The following is a 13,971-nucleotide window of genomic DNA, read 5'->3' on the forward strand; positions in this document are numbered from 1 at the left end:
TTCTTTTTTTTACATTTCCTCCAAGACACATGAAGCCAGCCAATCAGTTTTTTCGAACTGCTGCTCACGCTCCATCACAGGCCAGCGTAAAAACCATTCCTAGAAAAGTGCTATGTATGTTCTTCTGCATACATGAGCTCACAGATGCTTGCGATTGGCTAGTGTTTCTGTGATTGACAGAGGAGAAAGAGTATTCCATCACGATTCGAACTCGCAATCTTCAGATGGTAGTGTGGACACTTCTTATGTGCCGCTCTGGATATGTGGAATTATTTTTAGACTTTTTTGACTAGCAAGTTCCACTAGATCAGCCTAACTCCACCTGGTTAAAGCGTCACTGTAATCTAACTCACAACAACGCATGGAAAGCGTTTAAATTTCGCCACCACCTTGTAACACTTGTTCCACTTTCTCTCCTCAGCTCTCGACCACCTTGCGGATCAAAGTGGCCAAACCGAGCTCGTACCACGAAGCCAAGCAGGCAGCAGTGGAGTATCACTCCGCCAAGCAGACGCTCATCAAGGCCTTCCAGAAAGCAGGACTGGGCGCCTGGGTGAAAAAGCCTATAGAACAGGACCAGTTCTCTCTGAGCTCCTGAAGGGGACGTAAGAGGGACAGAGCAGAGATCTGAATGACATGACTACAACCAGCTGTTGATACTTCACTTGATCTGTGTGTGTGTGTGTGTGTGTGTGTGTGTCTGACTGTGTTGATTTCCAGCCAATCCACAGCCCTTTAGTCTCACTCACTTTACTCTCATCACTCATCCCGTCATGGACCTGATTCTCATTTGTAATGTAGTCTGTTGTTTTTTAAAAAAGTGGCAGTGTTTGGGGTCGTAACATCAACAACGAGGGCAGAATAGGATACAGTGTTATATTTTTCAACTGGAAAATAAAATGTTTCTCACTATATTCCTGTTAAATGGGTTAGGATTGCTTGCAACCCATTGTGCTCATGTTTGGTGGCCTCGGATTGACCACGTAGGTTTATGCTAATCATGTCTCTCGTTATTCCGACGCCATTGCTGAAAAGCATCCCTCTGTTTTTAACCATCATCCCTCTCTTTTATTCTGTTTCTATTTCTAAATCAAGACTGTGTCTTTTTACCTTCATTGTTTTTAAAGGATCGGTAGTTTCTTTAGTGTTACTTTCCCCATACGATAGTTTGAAGTTAGGACTAGTCTGAATTTAGTGAACAGCATTTTTTCTGCAAGTCGAATGGACTTGTGTTCTCCCCTTTAAAACTGACAGGAACTTTTTTAACATGCTGGAATCAAACATTCAATTAAACATCCAAAATGCAGCCAAAGTTCATCGTTCTCATTCATCTTTATGCTTTTGGTCTCAGTAACATCTCCATTGCATGTTCGTATCGTGTGCTGTGGCGCGCATCACTCTGAACAGGTGCCCGGACTTTTTTCCGGGCAAAATATAGAAGACTTGATGATGAAGCTGCCTTCTTTTGACCATTTTAGAAGTTTAGGCGTTTAGGTACTTTTACAGAATGATGTCTCGTCTTTTTTAAACTGCATGGAGAACATTTGCGTGTAAGGAACTAGGTTTTGTAGCTATTGCAATGTCGGTCAGTTCATTTGCATTGATCATTGTAAGAGCAGATGGTAGATTATGATAACACGCTGCCTCCTGAGTGGGGAAAGGCAGCGTTTCTCAGTCGTGCACGTTTATTGTCTAAAGCTGTCTCTCTGCATGGAAAGAGTGGACGGTTTTCAGGGGTGGCTTAGAAACAGCCCTTATGGTTTTCAATTGGGGCTTTTTTGTTTGTTTGTTGGTTAAATATTTTAGTGCCAGTGGGTTTTTTTGGCACAAATTGTCCATATTGCTGAATTCTGCTGCATCCCTGCTACTGAGGTCTGCCTTCTTTATGCAAGATTCTTTTCCTGCTGTTTGTAAGCTTGTGCACTCTTTGATTAATGACCAACAAACAGCAGCATGTTCAAATGATCCTGAAGTCATATTAATAGGGGCATGATTTCTCTACTAATCTGTTTTTTTTTTAACAGCAGGTTTCTTTCCCAAGTTAAAAAGGAGGCTTGCTGTTCTCAAGGCACAGACAATGATTTTCACTTTATTTTCAAGGCAGCAGCTCCCTTTGATGAAAGTGAATAGGAAGGCCATGGCTTTATATTAAAATAAATGAATCAGTGAATATAATTCACATTAAATTGCTGTTTTTCACTTCTGGAATGCAGCATAGTCACATGACCTCTGCAGCCCAAACACCACTGGACTTCTGATTCTCTCTCACAACTGTACAGAGAGATGGTGTTACATTTAAGTGTGTGTGTGTGTGTGTGTGTGTGTGTGTCTACACCTGCTGCTGAGCCCAACCGGCACTCTGTCGAGATGTCATGGCAACAGGACTTGGAGATTGCTGTTGAATCTTCACCAAAGATGATGTCTTTTTCTTTTGGTTGTTTTAAGGTGAAAAAAAGTGTAAACTTTATTTTTTAAAAGCCGTTATTAATGCAACGTTCAGTGGGCATCTTATAACTGGTCATCAAGGTTTTGTATATTCATTTACTAATATATTTTTTGTTAGTTTAACTGACTATATTTGTGTTTTGCAGTGATATGAGAGCAGCTCCTTTCTCTGTGTTTCTGTACCTGTTAGTTTACAACTGTAAATATTGTGAACCTCTCTGTTGTTGCCATGGACACTCTGCATATATTTCTGGTAGTTCTGAACGAGTATCTCTCCATCACACGTCTGCAGAAAAAAACAGAAACTTGTATGGAAGTGGTAGTTTCTATAACATTGTTTTCTTTTAATTAAAGGCATTGTAATGATTTTTGTTTGACAGTGACATTGTTTATGTTCTGTTAGTTCAGCTGTCCTGACCCTGTACCTCATGCACAGATGTAGAGAGAATGAACAAGACAGAGATTCTGTCCTTGGAAAGCTCAAGAGTTGCCAGGTCTGTGTGACAACTAGCCTGATACCGAAGCTCAAAACACGACCTTCCTGCTAATAAAGTCCAAAATCATGATTACCACTGATGAACAACATTATCTATGTGCAGCACACGATGCAGTGTGTAGTGTTGCTACCTTATAGTGCCAGTTCAATCCTGAGCTCAGGTTACTGTCTGTCTGGATTTTCACAAGTTCTCCCAGTGTCCATATCAGTTTCCTCCAGAGTCTCTGGTTTAATCCCACCTCCCAAACAAAAATAAATACCTGCAGGTGGACCAGAGACTCTAAATTGCCCCTAGGTGTGAATGTGTGTGTGTGCATTGTGCCCTGCAGTGGACTGGTGTATCATCCAAGCTGTATTCCCACCTCACACCCCGTGTTCCTGGGATAGGCTCTGGATCTAGCGCGACCTTGACCAGGATAAAGCGCTTACTGAATGAATTAATTAATATTGTTCAAGCCATTTTTAACATCCAGGTCCTGGGTGGTGTTGTATTGCTACATATAATGTCCTAAGTACTGACAGCTATGGGAATGAGTAAAGCAATTCACTAATGCACAATAAACACATTCACACGGTGTAAGTAGTCTATTTTTGTTTCATATTCTTAGTTAGTTCTTTACAACACTCCTACAAAATAATAAACCTGAAAGCATCTCAATTCTGCTGTAAAACCAGAACCACAGGCCTGGCAACCGGTTGTTTTAGCTGTTGTTGTTGTTTTTGTTTTTTTAATGTACTTCTATGTTTACCTTATTTTGTAGCCCAGAGATGAGAGTAGAGTGATATTTTAATTCAGATTTTTTTTTATCTTTTCAATCATAAGCCACGCATCATGCTTTCATGCCTTCCGTCTGTAGCGTACTGATTGTCAAACCTGTACTTCACACACTTCTACTGTTCTCTGTCAACTACCCAAGATGTCAATGGATGATGTCATGAATACAGTCCCAACCAAGGCAGGACTTCCTTTTTTTTTTGTTTTTTTTTGTTTTTTTTTTAAATTGTTCTGGACCTGGACCGTGTTTCAGTCGAGTCATGACTCCTGACGTGTGACTCAGTGCTCTGGTTCTGGTCAGCCCTGTTCTGAGAGTGTTGTGATTAGTTGACTGTACAGTGGGGTACGGTGGTGCTGTACACTGCCTCCTCCTGCGTGTCCTCTGTAAAATCCATACACAGGCCACCTGCATGAGCTCCTCCACTGAAGCTGCACCCAGCATGATGACTATAAAAGGACTTGTATGTAGAAAAAACATAGATCTATATATAAAGGAGAAAAAAATAAACAAGATATTAGTTTACCTTTGTATATGAGTGGAGTGTTTTTTTTTTTTTTCCAGTTTGTGAATTAAGCAATGTTTAGTGCCTAAAGAACCTAAAAGGTTCTTTAAAGGTTCTATATCAAACCCAACAACAGAAGGTTTCCTTTTTAGAAAAGGATCAAACTAAAACCTCTTTAAAAAAAATTAGAACCATCCAAAGAATCCTAGAATCCTAGTATCCCAGTTATTAATTTTCCTGAAGACTTTCTATCATAGCCAGCATTAACGTTTTTCAGCAATTTGTGCTACAGTAGCTCTTCTGTGGGATTGGACCAGACGGGCTAGCCTTCGCTCCCCATACGCATCAATGAGCCTTTGGTGACCGTGACCCTTTCACCGGTTCACCGGTTGTCCTACCTTGGAACACTTTTGGTAGTTACTAGCTGTTATGGAGATGCTCTGACCCAGTCATCTAGCCATCACAAATTGGCCCTTGTCAAAGTCACTCAGATCCTTGTGCTTGCCCATTTTCCTGCTTCCAGCACATCAATTTTGATAACTGACTGTTCACTTGCTGCCTAATATATCCCACCCCTTGACAGGTGCCAGTGTATCGAGATAATCAGTGTTATTCACTTCACCTGTCAGTGGTTTTAATGTTATGGCTGATGGATGTATATAGTAGAAAATGGCCAAATCTGACCATGTGAAGGGTTTTCCAGCCTGCCACACATTTTTTGCTTTATATTGCCTTTAAAAGAGCTGGCTTTAGCTAACATCTATGAATATACTGTATGCCCCCACCAGCACACACAGCATCAGCTGTCCTTGTGCCTTTGCTGGTAGAGAGCAAGGTAAGAAAGTGCTGCATTTGGGTCATTCGGCAGGTCTGGGCTGTTAGGAAGAGGCCTGCCAGAAGTCCTGTTCTTGTAAGAGAAGCCTTACTTCATCATTTCTAAACTAGAAGTTCCTTTAAATCTCATACCGAGTCTAATGAACAGGCGTACAGAGCTCGCATCAATAATAAATCAATACTCTTCAGTACACAAAGGCTTCAGAGGCACTTGGAGACACTGGTGTGCGGGATATGCTGATTATAACACAGATCTGAGGCGTGACCTCATGCTCGAGCACCCCGGGAAGCCCGTCTCGCTGGCACTCAGGAGGATGTTTGTATTGGAGATCCATAATTTAACAGGCTTCAGCACTACTAAAGAGGGAATTATTCACTTCATTCTCCAGGGCAGGCAGGGGGTCGCATCTGATAGGAGAGATTTTAGGCAAACGACAGAGAAAACGTTTTTTGCTCTACCCTCTATTCCTTCTTTATATGTCTGGTATGTGGACCTTTTTAAAAAATTTTAACAGGCACACAATGAAATACTTGTGAAATATATTATTTTTATGTTAATTCGTACTAATTAGGTTACATTCTGCAGAATTTCATTGACTTTCTTCAAATTCACCATTTAGATTACACAATAAACTAGTAGTATGGTATTACTTTGACAGCTACAAATATAATTAATTTTCATTTTAAACTTTTCCAAGTGCTTAGATATGAAATTACAATCAAATGTTTTTTATGTATTTAGTCTCCCACACACACACTAGACAGGACGAGACCGTGACTATCACCTTCTATAAAAAACAAACAAATACAACAAAAAAAAAAATTATAAATAAACCCTGAGGACTGTGGTTCATGAGTGTGGGTTTCTTGTTTATTATATTTTCGATGTTTCATCATTTTGAGAATCACTGTAAAACAAGTCATCTTGATAAAACGTTATGCTCATGAAATTGCTGATAAATCTAGCTCACAGCTGGCTGACAGGTCACTTCAGTTTAGTGACTTAGTGACCGTTTGGTAACACGTTTTAACACAACTCATACGTAAATACACAGGCATGAATGTAGTATTATACCTTCACAATATCAAGAGTGGAAAGTAAAAAAAAAGGTATGTGTTTTATCTTTTTACTTACTTTTGACATTTTAGCCTGGTAAAATGAAGAGTGAAGAGTAGTGCTGGTGATATCAAGGTCCAGTTTTCATACCTATTACAGATGAAGCTATATTTCAAAAACTGAAAGCATCCCCTTGTGAATGTGTTGTATCAAAAACATAAATTCTAATCCCTTGAGATAAAGGGAAAAGTTGGAGATGAATTTATGATCACTGTACAGTATATTGGAATTACAATGATAAATGTGCGTAACCATGTGGTTGAGCCGCCTGTTATAAAGGCACAGCTCTCTGACAGAAGAGAAGTTGAAAAGGTGTTTTTTGAGCTACTCTGTGTGGATATTAAGCCACGTCCTGGATTAACACACAAGGTGACACAAAAGGTGTTGATTTATTTTCTATAACAGCAGCTCAGACAATAGTGCAGTTGCATGGAAAATCGCAGTTTTATATTAATGTGTTCATTCTAATATATTATAGTTTCTATAGTAACAGCTAATTCACAGTTACTTATTCAGATTTAAAAATATGCTGTTATTTAACAAAGAATATTTTATAATTGTTGATATGGTAAAGATTGGAGATGCTTATCTAACATTTACGGAAGGAGTCTCCAGTGTCAGTGCTTTGTAATGACTGTTTATAGCTGCTATAATATAAATGACAACAAGAACAAGTTGTTTGACAGATGTTCCACAATTTTAAATGCAACTATTTAATGTAACTAAAAAGTACAATGAGTCATTCTTTATTTTAAAAAAAATGTAATTGTGAAAATTGCTATGGCATAAGAGAAATAAAACACTTTGGGATGTGTAGTTATAGGAAAATAATCAACTTGGTAATGGTAGTAACAGTAATTGAATTGACTGATTTGCATCATACCACCCTAGCATCAATTATTTTCTTATGACAGTATGCCCCATCATGTTTTTTTTTTTTACTCATTATATGGCGCATTCACCCTGATGTCATGAAGTGTGAATAATAAAATGTAAAATTTTGATGTTTCTGTCCTAAGTAATTACTTGAACTTATTACAAAGAAGAAGAAGAATGAGGTTTTATTGCCAAGTGGGCTCACACACACACAAGGCATTTGAATTGGTATGAAGCTTCCAGAACACACATACCAATAAGACAGCGAGACATATAATAATAAAAATTACAAATGATAAAAATATGGGAGAATATATAAACACTGTACAGTAGACACAATAGGCTTAAATGGAATACAATGTGAACAAATTGCTTATCAAATATAAAAAAAGCTAAAATATATCTAGTTAAAAATAGACCTACTCTATGAAGGTGTTTTATTTAGTAAGGACAGCAAAGTGGCCTAGCTACCTGTTTACATGCCAGAAAGCTTTGGAATTCATTTAGAAAGGGGTATAACAGCTACTATTACAATAATAATAATAATAATAATAATAATAATAACAAAGGCTATTTAAATATTCAGGCAACATTAGCTAATAGCAAGTATAAAACTAGGAAACAAAAGGAAGGAATGAAAACACGGTTGCGCAACTGTGGAAAAAATGGCAAGCTACAGATCATACATCATATAAACATAGAAAAAAGTCAACAACTTTTCATATAAAATTTTCAATAACGAAGTTCAGCTCTGCATTCCGTTTACTTTAACTAAAGTTGCTAGAGTTCTCCTGTGACCCCCACCCCCACCCCCACCGCCAATTTAACCTGCCGGACAAGATCATTTTTGATTTGTACTTATTAGTAAGATGTATTATTACTGGCATTCTCGTCAATCACACATCCACCAGTACCTTCAGGCCAAGTTTGGGATCATCAATCAGATGTTCTGCCTCTTTAATCCTAGACCGTGTTCTGGTGGCATGGCAGTGATGCTGATATCTTCCTACAAGCCCTTGCAGCTGGCCTCAGGATCCATTTTCTTTCGTCCTTTCTTCCATGACCACGGTAAGCAACCCCCCCCCCCCCCGTCTCCCCCTGTCTCCCCCTGTCTCCCCAAGGCAAATTCGTGTGACAACGTTCTCTCACACACTCATTAGCAAGCATCTGGCCTCAGAAACCATGCATGATTACTGTCTGGACTCAATATCTTATAGAACAATCAGTGTATTAATGGAGAATCAAGATTGTACCAAGCTTTTTGCCTCTTTTCCAACAGCAAGTGAAGTAGAGCTGTAGAAGACCTCAAAGGGTTTGCAGTTCAAAAGAAAGTGCCTATTTTGCTGCTGATGATGCTAATGAAGTTAGCCGGTCATTAGTCTGTTCCATGCTGTAGTCTCCAGAGCAGCGGCACAGTGCTTCCCCTCACCGAGCAGACTAATGGAGCTGGAGTGGAGGATTCACGCACCTCGCTCCTGAGCAGATGGTACAGGAGAAGGACGCTTCCATCAGCTCCAGCCACACACACAGCTCTTACTCTTTCACTGCTAAGTCCAAGATAGCGTGTATGTATATGTGGTGTATGTCACTGAACTAACTGCAGACGGACGACTGATTCGGCTTCATGTTGCTTTGTCACTAGTTTGATCTAATACCTTTAATCAGCTATTATGTTTTTTTTTTCATTCATTTATTTATTCTTCTTCAGTAACCGCTTTAGTCTGGTCACAGAGCCACAGTGGCTCTGTGTATATACTTAATGGTATACGCGCACAGTCTATCCAGAGCTTATCCCAGGAAAAGTGGGGGTGAGGTGGTAACACACACTTAATGGGATACCAGTCCATCACATGGTACTATACACACACGTTCACACACTCACTTGAATTTTAACCAACTATACATACTACTGTGGCTGGCATGGTGGCACAGAAGGTAGGTTCTGGGTTCGATCTTGAGCTCTGGTTATTGTCTGTGTGGAGGGTCGCATGGTCTCCACATGCCCAAGCAGGTTCTCTGTGGGTTCTCATACATATTGGTAGATGTTTTGGCTAATAGGAAGCTTTTCCTAGGTGTCGATTGTATACGATGTACTGACTTACCCCTAGATTTCGTCTCAGAAAGAATGGGGGATACAAACTTTTGCACTTAATGATATCCATGCATACAGTACATGTATTAGTTCAGGGTGAGCATAGACTGCATAAACATCTTATTTGGGTCTGCAAAGCTAAATAGAGAATTAGGACATGCCTGTATTAACTGGATCATGGGAAATTCAGAATCTAAAATATAGCCCTTTGTCTCGCATATTAACTTAATTCTTGCTCTGACTTCTCGTCAGTATAGTGAATGACTTTGCCCTCACCTTCCCTCAGGACAGAATGGTTGAGTGGAGCTTTTGAGCCCCGGAGCTGGGGATTTTCGGTCCCTTCCATCATCCATCATGTCCGGCACCTGGGCCATGCTGAATCAGGAACGCTAAATACCACCGCCTGTGGGGGACTCGCTTTCTCCTGTACACAGCCCAGAAGAGGAGAGAGAACTCCAGCCGCCTCCGTGGCTCACTAAGCACTAAACACTGAACGTATGTTCCAGTGATGAGCTACTGAATCCTGTTTGTGTCAGCAGACAAGTCCGAAGAAGCCCAGAGGGTCAGACAGAAAACCCGGTTTGATGTTTCATTCATTGCTTACTCTGAATTAATGCTGCCTTGAGGCTGTGTATTCTTTACAGAAGAGCACAGAACCAAAAAATAAAGACATATTCTGCCACAGCCAATGATGGCTTGGACTCAATTGAACAGCTATTAACAGACACAACAATTTCCACATGCTGGTTTTCTCATTTGTGCTGTCAAATGTACAGTTGAGTGCAAAAGTTAAATTAATAAAGAAATGAATAGCAGCGCATCAAGAGCCGTAATCAGAGTAGGTGACGTAAGTCCAAAAGTTACATCTATTCAGAAATGGTTTACGCAGCTGCTTAACAATGTTCTAGGTATGCCATGCAAATTACCTGCATGTAGTTCACGCCTCCAAGGTTGCCAGATTTTTCTTGAGTAGAAGCGTCTAAACAACTGCCTTTAAACGCAAGCACTTGGCTTTAAAACCCTAAAAAAAAATCAGATAGAAAATGTCGGCTGATGAAGCAAATAGCATTTTTTTTCTTTACTGTCAAATGTATTAATTACGTAATTATGTAACATAATATTAAAACAAAAGACAATTTAAAGATGGAAAATAAAAAAAGACATTCAAAGCATTCAAAATCATCTAAAAGGAGTCTAGTATATCGCCAATATATCGCTGCATGAGTAGTCCTAGTTGTAATCATCACATTAATCACTGGAGATTCGGTTTGGTTTAACAATATGACTTTCACCTTCAGCTTATAAAATAGCACTTGATCCACCACTATCCTATTATTTTGCAATTATTTTGATTTGTCAAATTAATAAAATAATGCCAATGTTTATATTAATTCTCTGTACTCTCCTGTAAAGAAAATGAGACCAGTGTTTGAAGGATAAACTGACCGAGCACTCTGCTATACTTACAGCTCACTTGAAGTGTTTTTCATCATTTTAGCCATAAATAACTTGGTTCTCAAGGTGAGCAATGTCTCTGATTAAAATGCTGTCTCCTCCAATGGCTTCCAGGCAGAAAAATCTATTTGTGGTCATTAAAGAAATTATATAATTAATTCATTAATAATGTTACATTTACATAATTAATATTGACAATCCATGTTTTCTGAGTGTATTTACAGGCCAAAACATGGACTTCAGCATGACATATTGTGGTTACATCAAACCCTCAGACGAGCTGATATCACTCAAAAAATGGGCCATGTTCATATGTAACTCTCACATAACTTTATTGTTTGAGGTATGAATATGTGATAAATGTTTGCAATTTCAGTATTAAATCCTCATTACATGTGTGTAACTCAACTATGTATACAGTCCTTAGTGTATTAGCTTCTTGCACTATGACAAGTAATAAAAGTGGTAGAATTGTGTATATTTAAGCAATATCACACTAGCAAGAGTGCGGTTATACTGAATATCAGCATGGCTGTGATTTAACCGTAGGCACGAACCTGCAGGGCGAATATCGTAGGTAATCACAGCCGTGCTGATGTTCAGTATAACCGCACAATTGCGAGTGCGATATTGCTTTCATACCATAGTTCTATAAACAAGAAACTAATATCGAGTAAGTGACAATTTAGACACAATACGGCCAAATATTCTGTTTATTCTTGTTCTGCTAGTGGAACTAGATCCCAAAGAAGCCACACTCACTTTATAGCACATCAGCTAGCTCTAGCTAGCTCACATTGATTTGTACATTCCCAGTAAAGGTGCTTCCGGTACAACTGGCATCCATGTGACAATAGCTTACATTCTTGAATATTATCATTTTCCATGTCCACTGATGATGTCACTAACATTACTGTAGAATCGGTTTCGAACTCCGAAGTAGAATTTTACATGGTGAACACAGATAAGCGGAGTGATACACACAGTGAAACCTCCCAGTGCGGTTATAGTGAATATAAGCACTCTTAGAATGAATCAAATCAGTGGACCGGAACTAACTGTTGTATAGTGTATAACTCTTTTGCCTTATGCTTTGGATTGTTGTAGTGTTGCAGGATATACATGCATTAATTTTAATATCTTCATTTTTTCATAGATAAATTGTAAAATAGAGGTACACCTTCAGCATGGTGGTGCAGCAGGTAGTGTTGCTGCCTCAGAGCTCCAGAGTTCTATCCTGAGCTTGGGTTACTGTCTGTGCAGAGTTTACACATGTCCACGTTGGTTTCCTCTGGGTTCTGAGTTTCTTCCCAACTGCACAAACTGGAATGTGGAGTGTATGGAATTACACTTTTTTTTTTGCAGACAAGATCTCTTTAATCATTATGTTACAGACAGACAAATGAACCATCAGCTACATAGCTATAAATGCTGCTGATGAACATAAAGACCATAGAATGGTTGCACATGTGGACAGTCAACTCTCACCCAAACCTGCTACCTGCACAAAAACAGCACATCTTCGTTACACAGAAGTTGGCAGTACTGAAGCACAATTAGAATTTGATTTTTTTGCAGCGTATATTGCTGTGCATGCTGATGTTGCAGTATTATTTATTGCTGCTCTGTTAAAGCATTACAAATGCATACAGTATCCAATATTTCACATTATTATATAGAGATTCTCAAAAGTACTTGGAAATTTAATTTAAAGTTCTCTTTTATTTTTGCTAGAAGAAAGGCTCAACCCTGTAACCTGGACAAAACGTATTAGGTGGTAAGATATACTGTGTATGAGTGTGCATCTTTTTCTTTTCACTGCTTTTCTTCATCATGATTATTTTTCACTATAGTGCTCATCTCTTTTCTCATCATTCTCACTGCTATTGTTTTTCTGCAATATCTTCTACTTTATTAACCCTCCCTGCCTAGTGATAGCTATCCAGTCTGGCTGAAGAGTCATCATATTCTATCTAGGGAACCCAAATCACACTCCCATTCAAAGTTTCACTTGAACTCACCTGTCCAACACAGGGATAAAATGAAGTGGTGAGTGGGGCTCCAGCGGCCCTAAAAGAAATCATAAATCATGAAAGTCCATGTCCTGGGGACAATGGGATCCGCGCTCATTCAAGGCTCCGATTTCCATTTCAATTTTCTGCTCAGTGGAGTTGATGTATGTGGCGAATGGCACGGCGGACCCACTGCGCGGCCCTCTCCCGCTCCACACTATTTATTAGTGTGGAATCCCGGTGACCTTGGCTCTGCGTCCGGCGTTAATGCCACACCTGCTGGCAGTCCCTACAAAGCAAGAATCACAAAACCAAACGGCCCAGAAAGTCAGACACTGTACATTTATCACCTTCTGCATTCTGTAACTAAAAAAATATGCTTTATACAGTACACTAATCATCTTTATTTAATTAATGTGTTACTTAATATAAGATAGCAATAACTATAAAACACAAGAGACATAAAAAATTAGTAAGGAAAGAAGATTTACTTGTCTCCTAAAACCGGGTTAATGAGCTGGATGAACAGATATGCGCACACATGCACCCCCCACTTCTCCATCAACCCTACAGTTAACTACATAATTATTGGCACCCTTCAAAGAATTGGCAAAAATGATTTCATGACATAAACTTTCTTTTCCTTCAACAATAACTCATTCTTAGCCCTTAATAAATATTTCAAGCCTGTAATGTAGCCCGCAAAATGAAACAGCGTGTCATACATACTGCATAATAATTTAAAAATTATTATATCAATGAGTCCTTATATTATTAAGGAATCACTATTGTTAATTTTTTTCTTAGGTTCACAGAATAAAAAAGTGTGCTTTTTGTTTTGTCATTTTGGTTAGAATAAAAATCAGCACATCACAAAAGTTTTGTATTTTTATTTATTCACTGTTTGGTTAGGCCCACAGCTTTCGACCAAGATCTTCTGACAAATTAGATGTTTTCTTATTCAGTTTTTATTTATTACACCAAGCAAAACTCTGGTATTCAGCAGCATCAACCTATAGGTGTAATTTTTTTAAATGATATAAAACACCACATAGCTGTTTGAAATGGCCATGTTTTTATTGGCTATTAAACCTAGGTATGCAGAGATGACTGAGGATTAAATAATAGTATTTTCCCCTAAAAACCTATGAGGCAAAATTATTGACACTGAGTAATATTTAAAATAAATGCAAACAAATTACTCATCCATCTTCAGTAAACACTTTATCCTGTTCGGAGTCACGATGAATCCAGACCCAATACCAGTAACACTGGGCCAAGGGGAGCGAATACACCCCAGATGAGACGCCAGTCCGTCGCAGGGCACCATGTACACACATTCACACACAGGGACATTTTAGTGTAG

General features: G+C 38.9%; 1 protein-coding gene across 7 annotated transcripts in view; it reads left to right on the plus strand.

Moving 5' to 3' along the window:
• adarb1b (adenosine deaminase RNA specific B1b) overlaps positions 1 to 4,247 on the plus strand; it is a 158,208-nt gene extending 153,961 nt beyond the window's left edge. For all 7 annotated transcript variants that reach the window (XM_053234364.1, XM_053234367.1, XM_053234365.1 and 4 more), the window contains one exon: positions 422 to 4,247. In XM_053234364.1, coding sequence (XP_053090339.1) covers positions 422 to 598 — 177 coding nt within the window. In that variant the 3' untranslated portion in view covers positions 599 to 4,247. The remainder of the gene's footprint in view (positions 1 to 421) is intronic.
• The last annotated feature ends 9,724 nt before the right edge of the window (positions 4,248 to 13,971 follow it).

The sequence above is a fragment of the Pangasianodon hypophthalmus genome, chromosome 5 (assembly GCF_027358585.1).
Source record: "Pangasianodon hypophthalmus isolate fPanHyp1 chromosome 5, fPanHyp1.pri, whole genome shotgun sequence".
Classification (NCBI taxonomy): Eukaryota; Metazoa; Chordata; class Actinopteri; order Siluriformes; family Pangasiidae; genus Pangasianodon; species Pangasianodon hypophthalmus.